We start from the raw sequence: 26,651 nt of genomic DNA on the forward strand, positions 1-26,651 counted from the left end.
AATAAAGTTGCTCCAGAGTGTCTCCTGCAGGTTATAAGATGCAAATGCCAATCAACGAAGAATCAGTGTGGCACAAAGACATGTTCATGTAAAAAGCATGGCCTCAGTTGTATAGCAGCATGCAATGGTTGTCATGGTGAAGGATGTGAAAATAAAGAGGTAAACAGTTCTTCAGTTCAATGTTTTCTAATTTCTTGGACAATCAAGCTTTTAGTCAATTAAGATGAAAATAAGTGTATAACGCCATAATTCATTACAACAGAAGCAAGTCATGTGACCATCATTTTAGTTGTATGGAGTGACTTCAACTATTTATAGGTTATGTCAGGTGACATGCAGTCAGATCAGATATTTCATAAAGATCAATGTTATTAATTTTAGATGCTCGAAGTTTACGAATCAAGTGATGAAGATAACGACAATGATGATGGACGGAATATCTTTGATTTATTCTAATGTAAAATATGGAACATTTTTCATACTTTTTTACATAATTTCTACAATTTTGCTATTTACCGGTCAACATTTTTTCAGTGTGGTGTATTTTAATGTCAAAAATATGTTAATATTGGTTTGGGAGTAATTCAGGATAAAATATTCCAAAAATTATAGATTCAGCAATTTCTACACCTACAATTGGTTTAAATTTTCCACTTTTATGGAGACTTTTTGTTTATATATTAAGTTTTCCTAAATCAGTTTGAGGAGTAACTTCGGATGGGAAATTGTACACTTTTTCGTAAGCTGTGGTTTAACCATGGAGTAATTCATTGCTTGTTACTCCTCACAAAAATCCACCAGGCTAAAGCCTAATGGTGGATTCTGCCTTATAGTCCGCATTTAATGGCTAATAACTTCAAATGTGTGTATTTTTTGACCATAGTTCTTTTGTGAAAGTGATTCAGTATGAAATTATCTTTCGAATGAGGTATAAAACATCAATTTTAGACGATTTCGAATTTTTGGCTTATGGGGGCTGCGGCCATTATGGAAAAATGGCCAAATCTCACTATTCCCAAGGGGGAATCATGGGGCTTTTTTTTTGGTGGCTCCACATCACCAATCGAACCTCCTGACAAAGTTTCAGCTTGGTATTATTTTTTTCCGGGTCAAATCATTCAGCGACTGGACTATGATTTTGGACCCCCCCCCCCCCTTATCTGACGGTTTCAGATAACCTCTTCCCCCCGTTCTGACCCATCATATGACATTTTGGTACACCCCACGTCTATTTAAAGGGTCAAATAAATGTAATTTTAACCCAAGTAGAAACAATTTGAACCAATTAACAGCCATTTTCATCAAATTTGAGCTTTTTGTGTAGGCTACTATCGTTGACTACCCCGTGTGTACTACCCCCAGACGAGACCTCCATTGGCCTCCAGCCGCAGAGTCAGCCGCTACGCGGCTGACTGACAAAATGTCTTGGCCTCCCCCTAACAAATTTTCTAAATACGCCACTGGTCAGGTGTATGTCGGAAGGCGTTCACCGATGCATAGCGCTCAAGTCCGCTTTCCCGCAACGCAGGATAAAGATAAACAAACAAACACTAACAGGGTAGCCTATACCACTTGTTTGGCTTTAAATGTTTATTACTTGTAAAATTGCAACAACAATGATAGTTACGATCTGTATTTATCCAACCATAACAACTTAATCCAAGCACAACCAAATGAATACATGCACAAGATAATATTAAAGATCAAAGATGAATAGAAAAAATAAAAAACGAGTCAACTTGAAATAAATATTGATATTGAAAAGATACCGTGTCGTAAATTCGATATATCGCCCAACACTAACTTCGATTGCACTGAGCACGCTTGGATAATCTTTAGCACTCAGAAGAAGTTCTTGTAAACTTTCCTGGTTGACTTGAGAAGTCAGAGAAGATCTCCCAAGAATTACTTTGCTGTCAAGGTTATCCAAAGAATACAAATGCTAATTTAATCTATCTTAGTTGGTTTGTTTGGTGGAAGGATGAATAACGCAAAAAAAATGAAGGGTTGTCACCGAATCGTTCCTGAAGAGAGACATTACCGAACGTCGAAAATACTGGAAAGCAGATTCAGCTAAAGTCAAAAATCTGCCAATCAAGCAAACAGCATAATCCACCTCAGATTTCTCTAGAAAGCAGTTTTCAAAGAAAACGCCTTTGCCCTAGTCTCACTGCTTGAGTCCCTTAACAACGAACCATGAGTGTCAAGTATACACTTCAAATTGGACTTAAAGATTTGAATGCTTTTGTATTTCTCGGACTACCTGGTTGGACAGAATAAGGGAATGTTAATTCTCAAACTTGTGTGCTTTTTAGGGCTCTCTCTGAAAAAACAGATAGTTTTCCTGGTGATATTGCAAGTGGTTCTAATGATTGGAACTTTACTTTGGTCATTAAATGACCAAGTTTAAACAGTGAGAGGCACAGTATACAAAGAATGCATGAGGGTACGGTACTTATGAATGCTTTTTGTATGCCACTCACATGATCTGCCATTGTTGATATTATTGATCCTATTGGAGATGACATATGACATAAAATACTTGCAGAAATTGCTTCTGAGGAAACAGAATCCATCTCAACAAATCCTGTGAAACTTTCATGCACTTTGTTACCTTTCACATACTTTAAAACAATGCTGAGCTGTTCTTTTTCGGGAAATATTGCAAGACTTGTCGACTATTACAGACAAAAATGATTTGTTAGCCTCAGCAACGATTTCTTCAACAATCATAATACTGGCTGGCCGGAAATCTCATTTTGTATAGTTGAGCTAGTGTACTTGGCGTTCCCAGACATTTGAGCAAAAGACTTTGTCAAATAATCGTTCTCAGCATGAATGGGAAACTGAAGGAGCTTCATGAAATTTCCTTTGTCTTGGGAATGCCCACGGCCCACGCTAAGCGATGTAATTTGAGGCACAGAACATCACAGTCTTAACTATGGAAGTCATGGTGTTTCTATTTTCTCTCACTTGCATGGCATATCTAGTGTCCAAGCTTGCATACACATTTTGACCAGTTTCCACGCTTTTAACAAAACTTTTTGCAGCCGCAGTTGCTTCTTTAAGGTAAGCAGCCTCTCAGTGGGCAGTTAGCCTTCTCAATAATTTTCTTGAAGTCAATGCAATGCAAAGTCATTAGTGACTAATTGGCAAAACTATGCCTCCACTGTTTGAAGGGAACATATTAAATGAAAAAGGTAGAAATATTCACATGTGAACTTTCTTTACAGTATGTTAAGTAGCTATTAATTATCATAAATTGGCCTACCCTGTGTGATAGTAATGTCAGTACGTCTTTTGATTGTTTAGTTTCAATTATCTTTATATTTCATGGAAACTTTTTCCTAGTACCACTTCAGAATGACCTTTCTCATTCTATTCGCAAAAAACAAGCATTTGAAAATGCTTGTTTAGTGTGCCAAAACCTAATTTTTCTCTTTATTGCAATGTTAGAAATTTGTCAGAAACATCTGAAATTTTAAAAAGCTTGTTGTCACTTAATGCACCATAAATGTCACAGCATAATTCCCATACTATCTCATTCATTTAAACATCAACTAATTACGGCTGATTTATAATTATATGATGCCACTTATACTTGCAGATATCCAATAGCTTAAAACTCATATTTTTATCAGACAATAAGTTAGGCAAACACCCTAAAAAGGTACTTTGAAATAAGTATTTCTGGAACTCTGGCCGCCCCTGAACTGGTCTTCCAACTTTTATACCTTGAAAATGAAAAATTGTTAAAAAAAACTTGCCTGAATCGATTCAAACATATCTCTATCTTTTTAAACAAATTATTGCAATCGGGGACAACATTCAATTGCAGTACAAAGCCAAACATGGCAGATGTTGTTTTGTAACATTTTCGCTGCAAGATTATTACATTATTTAAACGTAATTGTCCCAAAGCAGTAGTATTACTTGCCCCTGCGAATGCCATCGGCGTCCTTTGTTTCTTTCTTTTTGACGCCACTTTTTCTAGCTCAACGTTTTGGCTGCCATCTTGAATGATTGAATGGTGAGAGCAGTTGTGTACAGAAAAATTCAGTTGGTTTGTATCACGTATTTGTGTTTTTTGAGGTGTTTATTTTTAAGTGTTTGCATTTTTCGTAATGAAGAACTTACTATTGAGAATTTAGCATTTGCAAGTAGACACATTATTACTATAATCTTCCTTAAGTAGTGTGTTTCAGAAGTCCAGTTTTTCACAGTTGCTTCAGGTTATTTAGCTCTAATCATAGAGTAAAAAGCTGAATATAACCTTAATTTTACAAGTTCTACGTTCACTGCTTAGGCATGTTTATTGTTAGATAATTAAACTGCAGGGTATTTTCTTGTTTTTATATTGTCAAACAATCGTTTTACATCATATTGGTTGCAAAACCATGTAAATGTGCCATAATGCAGATGCAATCAGTTAACTGCATGGCCTACTCCTTAAAGGTATCAACCATTTAAATTAGGTGTCATTGTTATTATACAACCGTTTGAATAAAGTTCAACATGTTTCCCTTGCAAGGAAATTTTTTGTGATTGAAATAGGCTAGTCTACAGTGCAGCCTACAATTTCATGTGCGGATGCAGACGAAATTAGCTAATCGTGTAGGCTTTGGTCCCCTATCTGCCAGACAATTCAATACGATTATTCAGTTGATGTGTTGCGAAAGTTTGTATTAGGAAGTGTTAAAAACAATCATTTAAAAAATGTAAACATCTAATATCAGAGTTCGATCTTAATGCTAGTTCTCTAGCCAATGGCTAGTAAAAATTTGCGCGGACTAGTAGAAATGTTGCAGTACCGGTACTAGTCCGATTGGCTAGTGAAAATATTCGCCGGTGAAAAGGTATGGTTTAAAAAATGGCGATTGGCGATTTACAAAACGTACTACAGATGTGCACAATGTATAATTAAAACATATTTAAACAATATATTAAAAAATATATTATAACATAAATAAAAATATATTAAAACATGAATAAATATTAAGCAGTTAAGCACACACCGCATGCCACATTTATTTTTTATGTTTTAAAATTGCATTTTTTGCGTTTGTAGTACGAGAAGGTGTTTTTGTGCGTATTGTTGCTCTCTTGTGCGTACTGAAATCTGAAAGCCTTTACTTTAGTTAGTTCTAGTCTAAGCCAAAATATTTATCTTATTCTGTCATCAGACAAGTGAAAAGTCAGTAAACTGGTCGGACTAGTGAAAAATCCTGCGGGCTAGTGAAAATGGGGAGCAACTAGTCCGCTGGACTAGTGAAAAAAAAAGTTAAGATCGACCCCTGAATATAGTGTTAGGCTTCAAAAAATTATTTGCTTTCAGATTAGTTTGAACCATACCGGTCCGGTAGCCTAGTGACCTACATATGCAGGCCTTGTGAACTGGAGGTCGATGTAGTTTTTTTTAGCATTATTTTTCACCTTTTTACATGGGTACCTTGTAATACCCATTGTCAGTGTTGCAGGATGTTTTTGTCTAAAAGTAATATTCTATTGAAGTTGATCGATAATAGGAAATCAATGATCTCATAACCTGCAATCGGAGAGCAAAACTAGCCAGTTTAAAATGGCAAAACACACGTATCTGACAAGTTCCCTTAAAAATTATTCATGAATTAACAGACATTTTTAAGGGTTGTCGGATCATAGTCTTAAAGTCTTTTCAAACATGAGTAATGAAGTTAAGAGTTTTTTAATTTTCTTGAATTTGAGAATATCTCTTTTTTAAACCGGGTAATTTTCCGTTTGTCATAAGAGGATGTGACCAATGACCATGTTTGCCGAACGACGCATCACATTTTTGCTTTCAACAACTTAGAAATTCAATAGTTTTATTCAACTTTTAACGTTCGCGCTTTGTCGCTTCTACCTTTTTCTTGACCTTTGGTATGTTGACATGTATTGTTGTTGATATGATGGTCAGAAATAAAAAACAACTGAACTGAATCAGCGGCGTGTCTGATGTTTCTTGGGCTGGTATCCCCTAGGCCTAGGGTAGGGTGTTTCATTTGCTCCCTTTATTTGAATTTTGATCTGTCCCTAAGTCAATTCTGTTCCATTTGGGAAAAAAATAACCTGGAAATAATTTTTAATTTCATGGCCCCCCGTTTACCCCCCCCACCGCGACTCCGAAATTTCTGCCTACTCCAATCGCCATAACTCAAAAACCACTTTAGATAGACATGGGTTGTTGGGTATCAAAGTTATTGCCATACCCCACTTTAATTCAAAAATGCTGTCAAAATAACAATCTGAGCAAGAAAAAATTTTTTTTTCATTTTTGCACAACATAAGAAAAGCAGTTGGCATGAATTTTGAATAGCCAAACATAAGATGTGAACAACCAAACATAAGTGGCAACTGACACAACACCAAAATTAATCACATGAAACAATGTTATCAAAAATCATCTATGAAGTAATAGGACATCACAATAAGTAATAGCACAGCAGGGGCTCACACAACCTCCATTAAGCAGGCAGCAACATGGTGTGTTGTGCTTAGCGCATTGGTCTTTGCACCAAAGAGTGTTTACATTAATTTCAGCTACTGAAACCACTGTGTTGCGGTTTTCTTGTGCAAGAAAGATCAAAATGATTGCCTCCATCCAGTAATGGGTAGTTAAAATAAATTCCAGTCATACTCATGTAAGTCACTGGAAACAGTGTATTACAGGCAACTCCAAAGCGAGTGCTGCAAAAATTGCCTACTATTTGCTGTGCTTCAATGATGTTTTTCCGTCCTGGAGGATAAAAATTCAATGATGACAACACAAGTGGGACATGAATCATGAATAGTAACACAGCAACAGCTAACGCTCATTGAGTAGGACATGGATAGGATGCTAAGGCCCGTATTCTAAGATCCAACTTGAGTTCAAGCTGAAACACAAGTTGGACTTGGGGTATGGTATACCAAATACATGGATCAAGTCAAACTTGGGTTTCAGCTTGAACTCAAGCTGGATCTTAGAATACGGGCTTAAGTTATCTATAATCCTGCAAATAGTTACATTTTTTCAAAAACTGAAAGTACGATTAGTATCTAAGCCAGTTGGTTGACATATTATCATGATTGATGATGCATGCATATAATCGTCAAAGAGGCAGTTGGGCATCATCAACAGTGGGTGCTTCTTTTGCGAAGGAATGGTTGACACTTTCTGTGTTTTTCTGCCACTTGCAGGGTGTCTTGGTAGTGGTCTTCGCTGTGAGAAGATCCCAAGAAGTCTGAGCTTAATTTTATATACCTTTCAGCACAGTCATTAATTACATTGCTTCCTAGGACATTTACCAGGTTTTCTTTTAAGATGCTGTTATCATGCCATTCATTAACAGGCAGGTGCAAAAATTCATGGTTCAGGTTTAACAAGTTGATAAAATAGCATGAATCTTGTCCAACTAAATCACCAAGCCTTGTTGATGGCCCAAAGTGTTGTGAAAATTTTGGTTTTTCAAACGCAGATCCATGTCGCTGTTTTGAGATGGCTGAGTGTGTATCAATGCCAGGGGTCGATCTTAACTTTTTTTTTTACTAGCCCGCCGGACTAGTTGCTCTCCGTTTTCACTAGTCCGACCAGTTTACTGACTTTTCACTCGTCTGATGACGTATTAACAATAGCGATAACTACCCAGCTAACACCCAGCGTTAGACACTTTGTAGTAACGTTGAATCAGCATTTGATCATGATATATCAACAAAAAAACGTTAATTTTGCTAACTGCTGCTTGCTGGGATGCTGGCTTCGTGCTGGCGACCTGTAGGGTTGCCAACCTGTCTTCACCAAAAAAAAGCCAGACCTAGTCACAAAAAAAGCCAGCAAAAAATAGCTGAAAAAGCCAATTAGTATTCATTAAACATACACATATAAAAAGTGTACAACCAAATAGTGTCCCACCGAACTTTGACTTCAGCGACAACGCAGAAACATAGTTAATGAAAAGACAAACAACTAGAAAATTTTCTAGTTTCGGCTTCAAAACAAAATTCGGTCGGACACTACAACCAAATATAAGGTAGAAATTGCTGCTCGAATTGGCACAGACCGAATTTTTTCCTAAAAAAATCGCAAGACAAAAAATCGATGAAACATGAAAAAAAGCCAGAAAAAGCCTAATTTTTCTGGCTTTTTCTATTTAAAAAAAATAAGCCAAGCGAGTTGAAAAACAGCCAGATTCTCAAAATCTGGCTTCAAAAAAGCCAAATTGGCAACTCTGGCGACCTGGCGTGCGAAAATGCGAGAAAAAAGTAGTCACGTGCTCAGTTGACCGACTTTGCAGCCTCCTTTGTGCAATTTCGCTTCTGGCAAGCAAATTTCTGCAGTATTTCAGAGTGAGAGTGACGTCGCCAATCGCCATTTTGTAAACCAAAACTTTTCACCGGCGAATATTTTCACTAGCCAATCGGACTAGTACTGCAACATTTCTACTAGTCCGCGCAAATTTTCACTAGCCATTGGCTAGCGGACTACCGCTAAGATCGAACCCTGAATGCATTGTAGCATTCGACCAGCAATAAACCAAGTTTCTTTAACAGGGGTGTGTTCTCTGAATAGAGAAAGAGAAATCATTTCCTCTGTCAAGTACCAAAGGTGTCTCTTTAATGCCTTCAGAGCAATACAGTTATTGATGTTGTTGTAAGTGAACAGCATCTTGTAAAACTTTAGATCGTTCCATGGAGCATCAGTGGGCGATGAACATGTCAACCATCACTGAGAATACACATGACATGAGTGACGAAGTTGACAAAGCCTCTTATCTTTGAGGTTTGTTGAGTGGTAGTAACAGTGCCAAGTGGAAGCTCTCCAATGTACTTTCCCAGAAGATATATCTTAATGGAGTAAATCAGCTTTGCCGTCCATCTGGCTTTATGCAAAGCTCCTGGGTTTTTGAAGGTTATTGGATTTTGCAGTGAATTTTCCAGGAAAATACGACAGAGTTCAATAAACTCTAACTAATCACCCCTCTGGCAACTATGCTGAGCAGAACAGCGTAACATCAGGATATTTGGTAATTTCAAATTTTAGATCATTAAAAATTTGAGACAGAGTGGCTTCCCCTATACTATGGTGTCTACAGGCAGGCTACAAGGGACGCTGCAGACTATCTTGATACATGCTGCTGAATACATCAGAAAGTTGGACTTGGGTTATGGTATACCAAATACATGGACCAAGCCAAACTTGAGTTTCAGTTTGAACTCAAGTTGGATCTTAGAATATGGGCCTTAGTATCCCATCCATGACCTACTTAATCAGCATTAGCTGTTGCTGTGTTACTATTCATGATTCATGTCCCACTTGCATTGTTGTCATTGAATTTTTATCCTCCAGGATGGAAAAACATAATTGAAGCACAGCACATAGTAGGCAATTTTTGCAGCACTCGCTTTGGAGTTGCCTGCAATACACTGTTTCCAGTGACTTACATTAGTGGGTCTGCTACTATTCGGCGAGTCCGATTCGGCGAGTCCGATTCGACTAGTCCGATTCGGCGAGTTCCCTATTCGGCGAGAGCCTTTTTCGGCGAGTGCCCTATTCGGCGAGTTTTTGAAAGGAAATTATCGGGTACCGTAGCCTAGTTATCCCGACCAGCAAAAATTTGTTCCAAGAACACAGTTCATTTTTACATTGCAGTAACAGAATGAAAAGGCTAACCAAATGTGTGGCCTATCGTGTTAACGTCGCTAAACGTTGAAATCGTGTAGAAAAGGGAGCTTTTGCTGACTAGGTTACTTTGAAACTTTCACAGAAGCCTTTCGATTTGTTCCAAGAACCCAGTTAGCCTAACAGTTCATTTTTACATTGTAGTAACAGAATGAAAAGGCTAACCAAATGTGTGGCCTACAGCTTGGATTGAAAGGAAATTATCGGGTACCGTAGCCTAGTTATCCCGACCAGCAAAAATTGCCGTTTTTACATCGTTTTAACGTCGCTAAATGTTGAAATCGTGTAGAAAAGAGAACTTTGCTGACTAGGATACGTTGTGTTGTAAAATTACGTTTAGTCTACATTATGTTCCTACGTTCTGGTTTCCTTGCCTAGAGCGCTTCACGTTGATTGTTTTCTCAGTTCGCGTTCAGTTCTCAATTCAGCGTTCAGTTCTCAGTTTTCTTATTGTGTGAAACAGATCTACTTTGTTCGCTTTATATTTGTGTTTTGTAGGTACACTTCGTTTCTTAGTTTTTTAAAACTCAATAAATGGATGTTATACGTTGAAGCTGAGAAACATTCACAAAAGCCCCAAGATTTGTTCCAAGAACCAATTTAGCATAACATTTGATTTGTACATTGATTCAACGTCTGAATACATTATCTTAAAAATGCAACGTATCGTAGGGCTTCTGTGAATGTTTCTCAGTTTCAACGTATCCTAGTCAGCAAAGTTCTCTTTTCTATACGATTTCAACGTTTAGCGACGTTAAAACGATAGGCCACACATTTGGTTAGCCTTTTCATTCTGTTACTACAATGTAAAAATGAACTGTTAGGCTAACTGGGTTCTTGGAACAAATTTTTGCTGGTCGGGATAACTAGGCTACGGTACCCGATAACTTCCTTTCAATCTAAGCTGTAGGTCACACATTTGTTGATCTAAACTAATCATTTTAACTATTCAAAAGTACTGACTTATAGACATAAACATGATTTTTTTTTGTAACATTTTCTTGGTTTTATTTTTCTTTCATATCTTAAATTTTTCTGAAGGTGTTGCGACCGTGCCAAATTTTTTTCAACTCAATAACTTACTTCGGTCACAATCACGTTTTAACGTTCGCGTTTTGTCGCTTCTACCTTTTTCTACACCTTTGCTATGTTGACGTGAATTGTTTTTGACATCATGATCAGAAATAAAAACAACTGAACTGACATGACGAATTCAAGCACGTTTTAACGTTCGCGTTTTGTCGCTTCTACCTTTGCTATGTTGACGTGTATTGTTTTTGATAGGATGGTCAAAAATAAAAATAACTGAACTGACATGACGAATTTTAATTTAATAGTTCAAACATTTTATTTTTATTCCTTTCTGCACGATTTCAACGTTTAGCGACGTTAAAACGATGTAAAAACGGCAATTGTAATTAGGCTACGGTACCCGATAATTTCCTTTTAAAAATTTCAAAAACTCGCCGAATAGGGCACTCGCCGAAAAAGGCTCTCGCCGAATAGGGAACTCGCCGAATCGGACTAGTCGAATCGGACTCGCCGAATCGGACTCGCCGAAACGGGCCATTCCGTACATTAGTATTATGACTGGAATTTATTTTAACTACCCACTACTGGATGGAGGCAATCATTTTGACCTTTCGTGCTCAAGAAAACAGCAACACAGTGGTTTCAGTAGCTGAAATTAATGTAAACACTCTTTGGTGCGAAAACCAATGCGCTAAGCACAACACACCCTGTTGCTGCCTGCTTAATGGAGGTTGTGTGAGCCCCTGCTGTGTTATTACTTATTGTGATGTCCTATTACTTCATAGATGGTTTTTGATAATATTGTGTCATGTGATTAATTTTGGTGTTGTGTCAGTTGCCACTTATGTTTGGTTGTTCACATCGTATGTTTGGCTATTCAAAATTCATGCCAACTGCTTTTCTTATGTTGTGCAAAAATGAAAAAAAAATTTTTTTTGCTCAGATTGTTATTTTGACAGCATTTTTGAATTAAAGTGGGGTATGGCAATAACTTTGATACCCAACAACCCATGTCTATCTAAAGTGGTTTTTGAGTTATGGCGATTGGAGTAGGCAGAAATTTCGGAGTCGCGGTGGGGGGGGTAAACGGGGGGCCATGAAATTAAAAATTATTTCCAGGTTATTTTTTTCCCAAATGGAACAGAATTGACTTAGGGACAGATCAAAATTCAAATAAAGGGAGCAAATGAAACACCCTAGGCCTAGGGTATGAGTTTTGGCTCCGTTGGTTAGCGCGTGACTTCTGAAACGAAGAAGCTTCAAGATCAAGTGGCGCTGATTCGACCCTTGGGGTGTGCGCTTGAGCAACGCACGTTAAGGACTGCTAATCTCGATGACCGGGCCTGCGTCAAGGATTCAAAGCCTCTACAAGTATGCGAAACTGCCAGGATTAAGCTCTGCAAGAAGCTTCCCCAGTCTGAGGATAAAGATTCAATCAATCAACTTTGGTACCCAGAAGCATTTTACTTCAAACTAAATTGCCTGCTAAAAAACTCTGCCTAAAAGTAAACATGTAATGCGTTGTTTGGCAAACACGGTCACATCCTCTTATGACGAACGGAAAATTATCTAGAGAAATTCTCAAATTCCAGAAAATTAAAAAACTCTAACTTTATTACTCATATTTGAAAAGACATAAAAAATTGGGTTGTAGGCTGCTCAAATTAAAAATTGACCACAAAAATGCAGCAGCCTAACGATTGAGTCATATCGCGTCAAAAGTTAGTTAAAAATAAAAAGAACGCTTCTGTGTAGTATCGAACTTATTCCATCTGGAACACCAACCGGAGACATATCCCACCAGGGTGGCCCCTTTTGAGGCAGTTTTTTCATTTCAACTTGCCTGGGTGATAGATTTTTGCCTTGGCCCAAAATATTAGTAAATCCAAAATTTTTTTGAAATCTGACCCTGTTTAGACCCTGCCCCAACACCATTTTTAAATCGAGCCCCCTAAATCACGTTTTTAATGATAAAATTAGTACTATTTGAGCTAGATATATGTTGTTGGTATTCATTTTTATTGATTTTCGGAAAGAAAGACACTTGCATGCCTTAATTCAAGATTTGAACAACTTTTTTATTGATTCATTTTATAGTACCGGTATCAATGTAAATGCTTCTTAAATTGACCGATGAAGTGATATGATTTTTTTCTGAGAGTTAGGAAAAAGACAAAGTGATGAAAGCACTACTAAATTATTGACCAAGAAGTAACAGCACATCGCATTTCACACAATAGAATCTATGTTTGCTTGGATTTTCTGGTAACACGATACTTTTTCCTGATCCATGGCTTTTTTCTTCCCTCCATGATGCACAAAGCTTTCCCGATTTGTCGTTTTTGCTCCGCTATCTGCCCAGTTGCTCTTGTCAGTTTAACTCTATGTTTTACAGATTGAGTGTGACTTGGATAGTTTAGATGAAAAAGATGTTCCACAAATTGCTGAATGTTAATGCATGATTTGGTCAGGGGAGGCTTGTTTGTTTGATGTATCCAGGCTTAGGCCTACAGTCCTACACGGATGGCTGAAGATTTAGATTTTAGATTAAGTGGACAGGAAGTCAAGGAAGCCAATCTTCGTGTCCACCTTCAGGCATGCCTTTAAGTGTCCTGCCAGAGACACAGCCGCATGCTCTTGGGCGGTGTCGAACCGACAGCCTTTCGATTGCCGTCCCAGGGCTCTCTTTCTACTCGGCTATGCAGCCGACAGGGGAGGTTCATTCAAGAGAATGATTCCTTTTTTGTTTGAGAGGTAGGATATTGTGGAGTACCCACTGCCACATATGGTTATCATTTCTGTACTGTATAAGATGTTGCCTCAAAATTTAATTTGGGAAGGTGAAACTCTTGCACTGTAGAGTGTAGAATTTATGATTGACTTTCATCATTGGTGGTGCGCCTAATCCTAGAGATTAGTTTGAATGCACTAGCTTGTGATGGGAAGAACGCTTCTTCTTCACATGTCCTACCCCTAGCACCTGCTGGTTTTGTTGGCTCTTTTCTTTCCACAAAAATAAGTGTTAAACTGACTGGTAAAGCGGCGGTTGATTACCCAAGTGGCAAGGATATGGTGCAATACTGAATGATGAGCCCAGCCTTATGGGCGAAACACGTGTCTATTGCTGTCAATTCTTAATACAAATCGGCTGCCCAGAAACTTATCGTTTATTGTAGGTCTGAATGGCTAGCGTGGAAGCTACACCGTTGTGGTTAGCAAATCGCAACTGCTGCTCGCTGTACTAGTGAGTGCTCAGCCTTGTGCTGACGGCCGGAAGAACGCTTCTTCTTCACATGTGATGGTTTTGTTATCGCCTAGCATTGCCAAAAAGAAAAGTCACATTCAAGCTAAATATAAAAGTACTATCAGGGATGAGCCGAACAATCTTTTTCAAAAAATGCAATTGAAAAAGAATCTGTTCAATAATAATGAAGTGCTCCTAGCATAGGCGCCTAACTATTTTTTTGGTCGTGGGGGCGAAAGCGTGTTTCATCTGCAGCAACGTAAATTCAGCAAAATGTCACGCAGATGGATGACGTAATTGTGTCGTCACACTAGGATTGCTTTTATTGCCACACTCGGAGTTATCGCTACGTTCGATCTACCGTTAATTATTATAAACAAAACTAGACCACTTCGCATGCCATGCGTTGGCTAGCGGTTGATGGAATGCGATTCTTCAAGCTAAGCACAACATAAAGTTTAGCAGCGAACTAGATTTATTAACATGAAACAAGAGACGAAAAGGTTTAGCCTACTAAAAGGTATACTGTAAATGGAACGAAAATGCTTTGAAAATGGAAAGAAAATGCTAACATGATCAATGATCATACGGTTGAAAATAGTTCTGTTCAAAGCAAAATCATTTTTACATCAATTCAACAGCACGTCACGTTGAATAAATTTAAAAGTTGCTGGCATCCGGAGAATTACGACTTGGTAAAGTTCACACAATTTGTGATGGCGTACATAAAACATTGAGCACTAGTTGCAACGCTCATCTGATGAAATTGAAAGTAAAAGCAACAATAAACAAGACGGTTTATTGCTTCACTGACGTTTCGCGCACCATGACAATGCCCATCCTCAGAGCGAATGACATATAAAATAAAATTTCACAAGGTTATATACTGCAGTGCAATTAAAGGCAAGAAAAAATAAAACACACAATATTTTAAAGATTGGCCAATGATGTGTGAGCGGTCACTTTCCACGTTAAATTACATAAAAACTTCCAACAATAAGCATAAATTCGAAGCTGTAAAGACCAACAGAAAAAATGCGATTGAAGGCAAGAAAAAATAGAACACAATATTTTGGCAATCAATTGGCCAATCTTTAAAATAAAATATTGTGTTCTATTTTTTCTTGCCTTCAATCGCATTTTTTCTGTTGGACTTCATTGCTTCAAATTTATGTTTATTGTTGGAAGTTTTTACGTAATTTAACGTGGAAAGTAACCGCTCACAAATTTTCAGTATTCAGTGAAACGTTGAAATGCGTTACTGGTTTCAAACAGACAGACATGCACGGTAAATCAGTCAGATATGCAGGGCAAAACCCTACCATTTGTGTTAGTTTGACTTTGTGGTTAATCGTTCATTAACTCCGATTTCGCAAAAGTATTTTGTCGAACTTGATGACGATTAATCCATGAATCAATAATAGCCGGCTTGTTTAGTAGATCCACATCTTCCTTGTAGACGTTAAGAATAAGCAAGTGATTTAAGCGCTTTTGCGACGTTGTTGATCTCAGATACGTCTTAACACGGCGCAACGTGCTAAATGAGCGCTCGGCTTCGCAGGTTGTGCAAGGCAATGTCAGGTAAACTTTCAACAGAGCAGCAAAATTTTTCAAAATTACACTTCTGGTGTCATCTTCTGCAAAAAATTGTTGGATATCTTCAATTGTTTCCGTGGTTAATTTTTTCGATTTTTCTAGATCCAAAAATTGCTCGACTTCATGCTTCAATTTTTGAATATCTACTTGCGAGCTATAGATATTGTCAAGCTCCTTAAGCGATTTTTCAAAATCAGAGCTGTTGGGATCTTTACACAACAAAACAGTTTCCAAATGCGATACCATGCTTAAATCCTGACTTTCATGGCGCTCGAGCAGAGATCTAGATGCCCTTCCCAAAGTTGAATTAAACAGGTTAACAAAGTATATTTTTACACTTTCACTACCGGTATCGGTTTCTCTGCCCACACTGCCACTTCGTCGACCACAATTACGTGGCGCACTTGGAAACTCCACACCGATTTCATTTGCTTTGCTTTCACAAGCGTCATAGAATGCTGATGATTTTTCTTCGGATATGTTGCTTGTGAGCACATCTAGAAGGTGTTCAAGCATTCGCTTGAATTTTCCCACGGTGACGTTTCGGCCTTGCACTTCTACGTGCACAGGGTGAACAAACGAAAGCACACGTTGCATAACCTTCAGCATGTAAAAGGTGCTGAACGATTCCATAGAGCGCAAAAGACACGCAGCACGACTTCTTGAAGATTGTTGCATGGCCTCGTCCTGGCTCATTTGTAAAAGCCAATCTAATATGTTGGCGTAATTAGCTAAGAAAGCTTCAATAGCCGGATAACGCATAACCCATCTTGTTGGACAAAGCGGGCGAAGAGAAGGTGTGGGAGCATCATCGGCACGTAATTTGTATTTATTGAAATTAGCCAAACGCTTCGGGGACTGCGTTATGAAAGTTACAACAGATTGCAGTACTGCCAATGCATTTGTTCCTTCCTGAGATGACTGAAAAGTATCCATAACGATTAAATTCAACTGATGTCCAGCGCAGTAAATATGCAGCATGGCCGGGTAAACATCTCTAAATCGACGCTGCACTCCACTGATACGCCCGCTCATATTGGCGGCACCATCATAGCCTTGCCCCCTACAAAAGGACATATTTAATCCAGCGGCAATGGCGCTAGAATTCAATGCGTTGAAGAGGGTTTCTGCGTCTGTTTTATCAGTTTCAATCAGACCTATGCAGCACTCATGAATAGCGAATAGCGAATCTACATAACGCACGCACAACGATATTTGTTCTTTCCTGGAAATGTCTGTAGTTTCGTCAGCCATAATACTGAAGCATGTAGAATCATTTACCTTATTCACAATTTTACGAACGATGTCATGCGCTAGCATCTCGAGTATTTCATTCTGAATATCATGCCCAAGCCACTTGCCTCTTCTCTCTGTCATCCACGCATTTACATCGGAATTATAACACCCAAGAAGGTTCATGGCTTGAACGATGTTTGAATTGTTTTCCGCATGACCTCGTATAGCCAACCCCTGTCTACTTAAAAATATAAGCGCATCAAAAATGCTTTCCAAAGCTATTCTATTTTTCTTTAAATTTTTAGCGGTTTTATGGTCCACCAAAGAAGAAATTCGTTCGGTTTCATTATGTTGCAGTTTAGAGGCTACGCTCTCTAAATGACAAACGCTCTTTTCATGATTTTTAAATCTATCTTTTCCCTTTTTCCAATTGCAATATCCCTTAAGCCAAACCTTTTGCTGGCCCTCTGTGAGCAGCTGTTTGGAAGAAGAGCACAATCGATTATGCTCGACGGCCCATAAGCAAACTGAACACCGGACCACGTCAATGGATGGTATGTATTTCAACCAATAGTGATATTTTTCCCAATCACGTTGATATCTTCTTCCATCACGAACACCAAAACTCATTTCAGCACCACTGGAAGGACCGGGAGTGTCTAATTCTTCCACAACAACATCCGATGGGCTGTCAACCACTAATGCTTCTACCTGTGCAGCTGTTACCACCTGCACATCATTAGGACTATCATCTGGAGCGTCATTTGGTACCGCTGGCTGGTTTTCTGGGCCAATAGCCCTTGAAAAATAGTTACGAAGAGACGTTTGATTTAGTTTTCGACTTGACATTGCTCCTTCTTCACTACAATATAGCAACTTATTACTGACCTGCTTTCAATTCGCTGTAAAACACGGTTTTCGTGTTGCAAAAGAAACGAAAAGGTTGGTATGTGCGGGTTGCGGAAGAAACTTGCGAGTTTAATATCAGTGACGTAACAGACGCAACTGTGATGATTGAGATGGCAAAATAGAGCATTTTGGCATCAGAGGTAATTGATAACGTGGTTTGAGAGAAAATTACTCCTTTGAAGAACAATGCTACAGTTTTCACACCGATTTAACATCTGGCGATGTTAAAACGATGTAAAAGCAGTGGAAATTGCGGTCAGACTTGTACCGCTAATGAAGATCCTCAATCCTCACAGGTTTGCGCAATTTATTTGATTTATAGCACTGGGCTACGAGTGGCAGAGTGGAGACGAACGGCGCGGCTGGACACTTTTGCTCGCTTAACGGCGAATCAACGTTGTTTAACGTTGCATAAATGTAACAATGGCAATAATTGACGCAAACTAATCGCTTAATTAGTAGGTCTAGTAGGGCCTACATATTATGGCGACAAAACCCTGCGAATAAGGTAAGTAGGCTAGTATTAGAAGGTGGCAGATGGTTACAGAAATTTTGGGACTTAAAATTGCATTAAATTTTTTTTTAATTCCTGAAATGTCCGGCGGGCGCGGCCCACCCGCCCTGGACTCGTCGCCGGTGATCGAGATAAGAGTCTGTTTGCAAGCGCATAAAGCTAAACGCACGCTGCGTCTCCATAGTAAATTATGTTGTTTTTGGGTGCATTCAACATGTGATGACATTGAATCGACGCGAAATGGTAGATTTTTGCTATGTGAGATTGTAGCACTAGCATCGCTACTCGCTTTGGTGATTATTTATTACGAAGCTGTTGCGGTTTGCACTTAAAAAATGTTTTCCCGCTCATCTATTGTTTTATGTATCAATTCAATACGGCATAAAAAGTTGCCCCCACGCAGAAATATGCGTGGGGGCCAGGCCCCCACGGCTTAGGCGCCTATGGCTCCTAGTCATTCAACAGAGTGTTCAACAACATTGCTTTTTTGCTCATCCCGTAAACGTGCTTTTGGCAATTAGGGATGCACAATACAGAATATCAAATCTTAGAGATTCGAATCTCAATGTATTCGAATCGCATTTGCAGTTTCTTTTCGGATATCAGGATTCGAAAATAAATCTGTTAAATGAACAGTGTGCGACGTTAAACAAATGTAAAATTGATATTTTCCGTCTTGCGCGCCGATTTTTTTCTTCATTGACTGTTTGTTCCAAGCGCCTCTTTTTCTTCCTTCATATGATTCACGCAGTTATCAGAACTGCAGACGAATTCAGTTCAGTTTATTTTTTGTTTTGTTGGCAAAAAAGAAAGAAAAAAAAGAGAAAATATACAAAAACACAATAAACACAAATAATTCGCACAACAAGGATGGCAGCAAAAGACCAAAAGGTCACAAAAGTCAGCTGCCACCCAAACAGTTGCATGTTTATTGTACTATAGGCCTAAGCAGTGTGATGACCAAGTTTTTAGTAGTAGTTAGATGGTTCAAAATGTTCACTATTTTGAGAAAAAATCTGGCAACCCTAATCGTATGATGCTTGATTTATCATATGTTATACTCTGTTTGACATGTGATACTAATACAATTCAAAATAATGTACAAATATTTTTGCTTTTTGTTCGATATTATTTGAAAAAAATTGCCGCGTAATTTCAGAATAGATTCGAAATTCTGGATTTGAAATTAAGTATTCTAGAATAGCCAGGTATTCTGTATTGTGCATCCCTATTGGCAATGCTGGGCGATGATAACAATACCATCACAAGCTAATGCAGGCAAACTAATCTATAACATTTGGCGCACCACCAATGATGAAAGTCAATCGTAAAATTCTTCAGTGCAAGAGTTTCACCTTCCCAAATTAAATTTTGAGGCAACATCTTATACAGTACAGAAATGATAACCATATATGGCAGTGGGTGCTCCACAATATCCTACCTCTCAAACAAAAAAGGAATCATTCTCTTGAATGAACCTCCCCTGACCAAATCATGCATTAACATTCAGCAATTTGTGGAACATCTTCATCTAAATTATCCAAGTCGCACTCAATCTGTAGAACATGAAGTTAAAGTGACAAGAGCAGCTGGGCGGATAGCCAGGCAAAAACGACAAATTGGTGACGCTTTGTGCACTACAGAAGGAAGAAAAAAGCCATGGATCAGGAAAAAAATATCGTGTTACCAGAAAATCCAAGCAAACATAGATTCTATTGTGTGAAATGCGATGTGCTGTTACTTCTTGGTCAATAAGTTCGGAATGGCCCGCTTTGGTGAGTCCAATTCGGTGAGTCCGATTTCCTATTCGGTGATTTTTTTAATTTTTTTTTTTAATTATTGGGTACCGTAGCCTAATTATTATTGCCGTTGAAGGGTTAGAGGTTAGGGTTAGGGGTCAGGAGTTAGGAACTCACCGAATTGGACTCACCGAATCGGACTCACCAAATAGTAGCAGACCCCAATAAGTTAGTAGTGCTTTCATCACTTTGTCTTTTGCCTAACTCTCAAAAAGAAATCATATCACTTCATCGGTCAATTTAAGAAGCATTTACATTGATACTATATCATGAAATGAATTAATAAAAAAGTTGTTCAAATCTTGAATTAAGGCATGCAAGTGTCTTCCTTTCTGAAAATCAATAAAAATGAATACCAACAACATACCTATTTAGCTCAAATAGTACGGTACTAATTTTATCATTAAAAACGTGATTTAGGGTGCTCGATTTAAAAATGGTGTTGGGGCAGGGTCTAAACAGGGTCAGATTTCAAAAAAATTTTGGATTTACTAATATTTTGGGCTAAGGCAAAAATCTATCACCCAGGCAAGTTGAAATGAAAAAATTGCCTCAAAAGGGGCCACCCTATTGCACTACTTGTGGAATAGTTTTTGTACGACTACGGTACACAAATTACTTAGTTTACATTTTACATCTTATTATCCATTATTATGATAGCCTATTTGGAGAGTTTGCGCAAACCCTTTATTAATTTTCCAGAAACCCCAATTATGATGTAATGTTTCTTCCCTTATACCCCAGTCCTCAATTACGGTGGTCTATCATTACTAAAACCTACTATTATAACACAACAATGCGGCTGAGATTAGATTCTTGAATCTTTAATAAATTATGCCAATTGAAAGCTTTCTTTAATAGTTTTATGCAAATAAGGTAAAACTTAGCATTTGATATAATTCCTTGCAAATACCAAAATTGCTTCTTTTTGTAACACCAAAGTATCGGCCAAAATATCGGTATCATTATCGGTATCGACCTAAAAAAGTGATATTGGGATCAGTATCGGCCAAAATATTGGTATCGGTACATCTCTAACTAAGACTATATTTATGAACTACTTCTTATAATACAATTTTTATAATATCTCTTATATGAGAGATTCTTATATCTTTTATATGAGAGATTTTGATAGTAATCAATGGTAGAAGATAGGCTCCAGTCCAACTTGAGTTGCATGTTGGGTACTTCACTACTTGAGTGGGCTGTTTTATTTTTTTTAAATACATGCCTAAATCTAAAATTAGTGTTACGGTACTAGATGAGTTCTTCTAGTACCGGTACTATGTGAGAAAACTTCAAAGTTGTTCAACAAAAACTTGTGGTAACACCTGTGATGGAACAAAGCTTTTTCTCAAAAGTTTTTTTGTAACAACTTATCAAATAAATACTGCAAAGGTTGGGTGTTCGTCGGGATTGTTATCTTTTCTAGCATGATTACTGATTAGTTTTGTTGCGACTATTGCTAGAAAAGAAAAAAAAGTAATGTATGGTACCGTATATGTTTGAATCAAATTCTTGTTACACATTTAGCAGGCTTGGCAACGAGCAACTCACTGTCAAGGAGCATGATTTTTCACATGAATGCATATCACATAAATGACGAAACAAATTCTGCAAAAAACATTTTTACAGCTATTTTTATGTGATAAAACTCATTTTTGCCTGTAAAACCCTTTTTTTTTCAAAAAACTTGTTTTTGCCTTTAAACCTCGGGCGGGCTGGGTTTTAAATAAACCTGTTTTTTTTACAACCCTGATTAAAATTCAAAGAAAATGAAGGTCTGTTTGTACCAGTAAACATCCATAGAATTGGCCCATGTTACAAGAGAAGGATCCACAAAGGATACAAACTGGTATGCATATTGCATAAATCAACAAGTGAATGAAAAAATATTAGTAACTTCAAGTTAATGTAACTCCACATTTATTGGTTGTTATTTATTGACATTTATCAATAGCGTTGCCAGATAAGGGATTCTGCCTTAATTTGAGAAAAGTTTAAAGCTGTTGAAAACAAAAACTTGTATTTTGGAAATTTTTTTTGTCTTGGGCAAAGATCAAAACCCTAACCTTATTTCTAACTGTAACCCTTAGCTTAACCCTTCCTAACTTTAATCCTATCTCTGGCTACACCTGATTGTAACCATGGCAACAAGTTGGTGAAAATAGCCACTTATATATTTAAGTACAATTTATGCATATCGGTTTATAGCTTCTCTGTGGACCTTTCTCTTGTGTCATGAGCCAAACCTTTGGATGTCTCCTGGTACAACCATAGGCGCCTAACTATTTTTTTGGCCGTGGGGGCGAAAGCGTGTTTCATCAGCAGCAATGTAAACTCAGCGAAATGTCACGCAGATGGATGACGTAATTATGTCGTCACACTAGGATTCCTTTTATTGCTACACTCGGAGTTATAGCCACGTTCACCTACCGTTAATTATTATAAACAAAACTTGACCAAAACACATGCTATGCGTCTGCGTTGGCTAGCGGTTGATGGACTGCGACTCTTTAAGCTAAGCACAACATAAAGTTTAGCAACGAACTAGATTTATTAGCATAAAACAAGAGACGAAAATGTTTACTAAAAGGTATGTAAATGGAATGAAAATACTAACTTGATCATACGCTTGAAAATAAACCTGTTAAAAGCAAAATCATTCATGTTTACATCAATTCAACAGCACGTCACCTTGAATAAATTTAAAAGTTACTGACATCCGTAAACAGTAGGGTGCATCGTCTCCCGCTTTTTTATGAAATTGGTTTCGTAACATTGAGAAGTGTGTTCCACTTCAGGAAAAACTCAGCCAAAAAAAATTTTTTTGTTCAGGGACCCCCCCTTCCACTCGCGCATGCCCCCCCAAATTTCGGACAGAAAAATCGACATAACTCCAAAACTAAAATACTTAGACATAAAGTGTTTGGTATTAGATTTATTGTAACTATATGATTTGATTCAAATTTGGTGAATAAAACATATTTTACAAAGAACAACTTTTTTTGCTCTTCAGGAGACACTGTTCACTCGAATACATCTAAAAAGAAATAGCTACGAAATGATAATGCACTGTTCGTTTTATGCATGTTCCCTTGCAAATATTATAATAATGTCACTGAATGAACTGAAAATATGAATAAGCCTAAAGTGATTTTTGTTTCATTACTGATAATATAATATTGAATAAAGCTTTAAAAAAATACAGCCTATATCTCATACAGCAGCTTTGAAAACGGCTTTAAAAGGGGAGTCCAACTCGAACGTTTTCGTCTAGCTCGCTAGAATAGATTCTTCAGGCAAACGGGGTGGTATTTGTAGTAAAGCTGTTGTAAATAATTACATTTCATGAGCACCTGGAAATTATGTGGCGATATAGTTACGCACAGAACTCCACTTCGGTCCCATTTCTAATAATTAAAGGCCACTTTTGAAAGTGGAGCTGCCGGTTTGTTAGATGGATGCAACAGTCTATGATTTTTTCCGCAAATTTGGTCTCTTAGATCTGCTTTGTTCAACTACCTGAAGAATGCTTTCAAAGTTTTGGATATTTTGAGCAGATGATCGAAAATCTGTGGCCAGCTTGACACCACGCGCGGAGCAGTCATTTACAACTGTTAACCTTTCTGCTTTTGATTTGGCCAGTTTATACTGACTATCTTCTTCCCACTCCCTAACATTTTTTTCAAAAAACGTTGGGCGTACTTTTAAGAGCTTAAAGAGATACCAAGAATCTTTACCAATCAAATCAATCAGTGAAGTGTAGGCATCAATTGTGTCTGGAAAAACTGGCTTTCCTTTACCTTTTCTTTTCAGAGGTTCCTGTATTGAACCATCTGCTGCTTGCATTTTTAACAAAGCATCAACAATTCCTCTTTTTGTTTCATCTGGAACATGGTAATCAAACAGAGAAAGAGGAATCATTTCCTCAGTTAAGTACCAGAGGTGGAGATTCATCTTTTTCAAGCCACTAGAAGCTACAATGGGATCAATTTTCTCAAACAAATGTAAAGTTTTCATTAACTTCAGGTCTGCCCATGGTGCGGAAACTCCTGAACTGCAATGAAACCACCATGGCACATACACATATAGGAGGAACATTGCAAACCTTTTCAACTTCTCAGTTTGCTTTGGTTGCAGAATCAAGTGCTTCTTGGGATTAGCAGGATCCATTACTTCCTCAGTCCTTCTAGACAATAGTGTTAACTTTATGACATAAATAACTTTAGCCATCCACCGAGCTTTGTGAATAGCTCCTGGTTGTTTAAATTTAAATGGCTTCTTGCATGGCAATGGATAGTTGAAACTAAATAGACACAGCTCCAATAGTTCTCTGTAGTCTTCTCGAGGTAAATATCTTTTATCATTTTTTGTAAGCAACTGGGTTGCAAGAGCTACAGTATCTTCTTTCAAGGTTTCAAGGAAATTCATTTCACTGATTGACAAGCACTTGTATGTATCTAAATAAGGTTGGAAAGAGATGAGGTCTTGAGAAATACTGTTGAAGTGAGTACGAAAGTGAACAAACATAGTTATTTCAGGCAATCGAGATGTTTCAATACTCAGTGCTTCAAACACATTACCTACGATTAGTTCTCCAACATGTTTTCTGCATGCACACCATAGCAATGACTTCTTCAATTTCTGTTGCAATTCAACACAACCTCCAGACCAAAGGCCAGTGTTTGTTGATGTAGTGTCAAATACCATGCTGATAGCACCATCAACAGAACGTTCCATTTGGTATGAGTGGTATGTCTTATAGTTACTGCATTATCATTCCATCGCTATTTCTCTTTTAGATTATTATATATATACTATTATATTATAATAATTGATTGATGATACTAAACTTAAACAAAGCTTTTAAAAGAGACGGATGCGGATCCATAACTCTTTATCTCATAGAGTAGCCTTGAATAAGGCTTTAAAAGGGGAGTCCAACTTGAACGTTTTCAATGAACGTAGCAAAAAAATTTTGTTTTTTTGTAAAATATGTTTTATTCACCAAATTTGAATCAAATCATATAGTTACAATAAATCTAATACCAAACACTTTATGTCTAAGTATTTTAGTTTTGGAGTTATGTCGATTTTTCTGTCCGAAATTTGGGGGGGCATGCGCGAGTGGAAGGGGGGGTCCCTGAACAAAAAAATTTTTTTTGGCTAAGTTTTTCCTGAAGTGGAACACACTTTTCAATGTTACGAAACCAATTTCAAAAAAAAGCGGGAGACGATGCACCCTAGTAAACAGCCCTTGAAAAATAGTTACGGAGAGACGTTTGATTAAATTTTTGACTTGACATTGCTCCCTTTTCACTACAATATCGCAACTTATGGCTGACCTGCTTTCAAGTTTCAATTTGCTGTAATACGCCCGTTTTCGTGTTGCGAATGAAACAAAAGATGCGCATATTCCCCGCCTTTGATCGGGTTTCTATGGCAACGGTGGTATGTGCGCCATGCAGTTTGCGCGAGTTCGTTGTTGTGTTGATTATGCCGCGTGTGCGCAATGCGGTTTGTACCAGCCCTTGTTGCGTTGGTTAGTAATTACCTCGGGCCGAGACTTCACTTCAAGTTCATTTTCACAGCAAGCGATTCACTGCCGCGACAACTCTCTGCAGAGGTTTCGACTTTCGAAAGCGACATCGAGTCTGTTTGCAAGCGCATTAAGCTAAACGCACGCTGTGTCAACGTAGCAAATTATGTTGTTTTTGGGTGCATTCAACATCTGATGACATTGAATCGACGCAAAATGGTAGATTTTTGCTATGTCTCAGGCAGCAAAATCTGTCATTTTTACATTGATTCAACGTCTGCAGACGTTAAATCAACGTAAAAATGACAGATTTTTTGTCTGGGGTGGGATTGTAGCATCGCTACTAGTTCTAGTGATTATTATTTATCGCGAAATTGTTGCGGTTTGCATTTAAAAATGTTTTCCTGCTGCCGATCGCTAGTTCATCTATTGTTTTATGTATCAATGCAGCATAAAAAGTTGCTCCCATGCAGAAATATACGTGGGGCCTGGCTCCCACGCCCCCACGGCTTAGGCGCCTATGGGTACAACTAAGACGGACTATATAGAGGCCATGACAACGTACAATGGGATTGTTAAAACTGGGGGCAGATAGTGACGTCATAGTGCCATTGTCTTCAATTAAAATTCTCTACAGATGCTTCCATTTTGCAGTACGTTTAGTTCAGGGTAGTCAGGAATTATTTTAGTTTAATGAGTACTGGTACAGTAGCCTACTTAAGTTACAACTCTAATCTTGGTAGGAATGTGATTTATCGGTGTCCTATATCAGCATCAGGATGAGATAGATCGATATTTGAAATAGAAATAGCCTACTTTGATTTGTTTTGGTATTTCAAAATATGTTTTTTTAATCGTTTCAAAATCCAAGCAATTTCATTTGGTTGTGCGTTTGAAACGATAGTGAAAAACAGGAGAATCTCAGAACGTAGGCCTAATAAGCTGCCGGACTAAATTTGACCCAACACGTCTGACGCCTATATGAATGAGAGAGTCTCCTACAAGTCAGCAGTTCTTGAGATCACCAGCTGAGTGTATGAAACTGCCATACAAAACTACTAGACTAGGCTACTAGTTTGAGAATCTCAAATAGGCCTGTCATT

The 26,651-nt window shown here is 37.9% G+C and overlaps 1 protein-coding gene across 1 annotated transcript; it reads right to left on the minus strand.

Annotated features, from left to right (window-relative positions):
- Window positions 1–15,299: 15,299 nt before the first annotated feature.
- On the minus strand, window positions 15,300–17,633 carry LOC145781697 (zinc finger MYM-type protein 1-like). Its single transcript, XM_082593368.1, has one exon. The coding sequence runs from the start codon at window positions 17,631–17,633 to the stop codon at window positions 15,300–15,302; it is 2,334 nt and encodes a 777-aa protein (XP_082449494.1).
- Window positions 17,634–26,651: the final 9,018 nt, after the last annotated feature.

This window comes from Aplidium turbinatum, chromosome 13, assembly GCF_918807975.1.
Source record: "Aplidium turbinatum chromosome 13, kaAplTurb1.1, whole genome shotgun sequence".
NCBI classification, from domain to species: domain Eukaryota; kingdom Metazoa; phylum Chordata; class Ascidiacea; order Aplousobranchia; family Polyclinidae; genus Aplidium; species Aplidium turbinatum.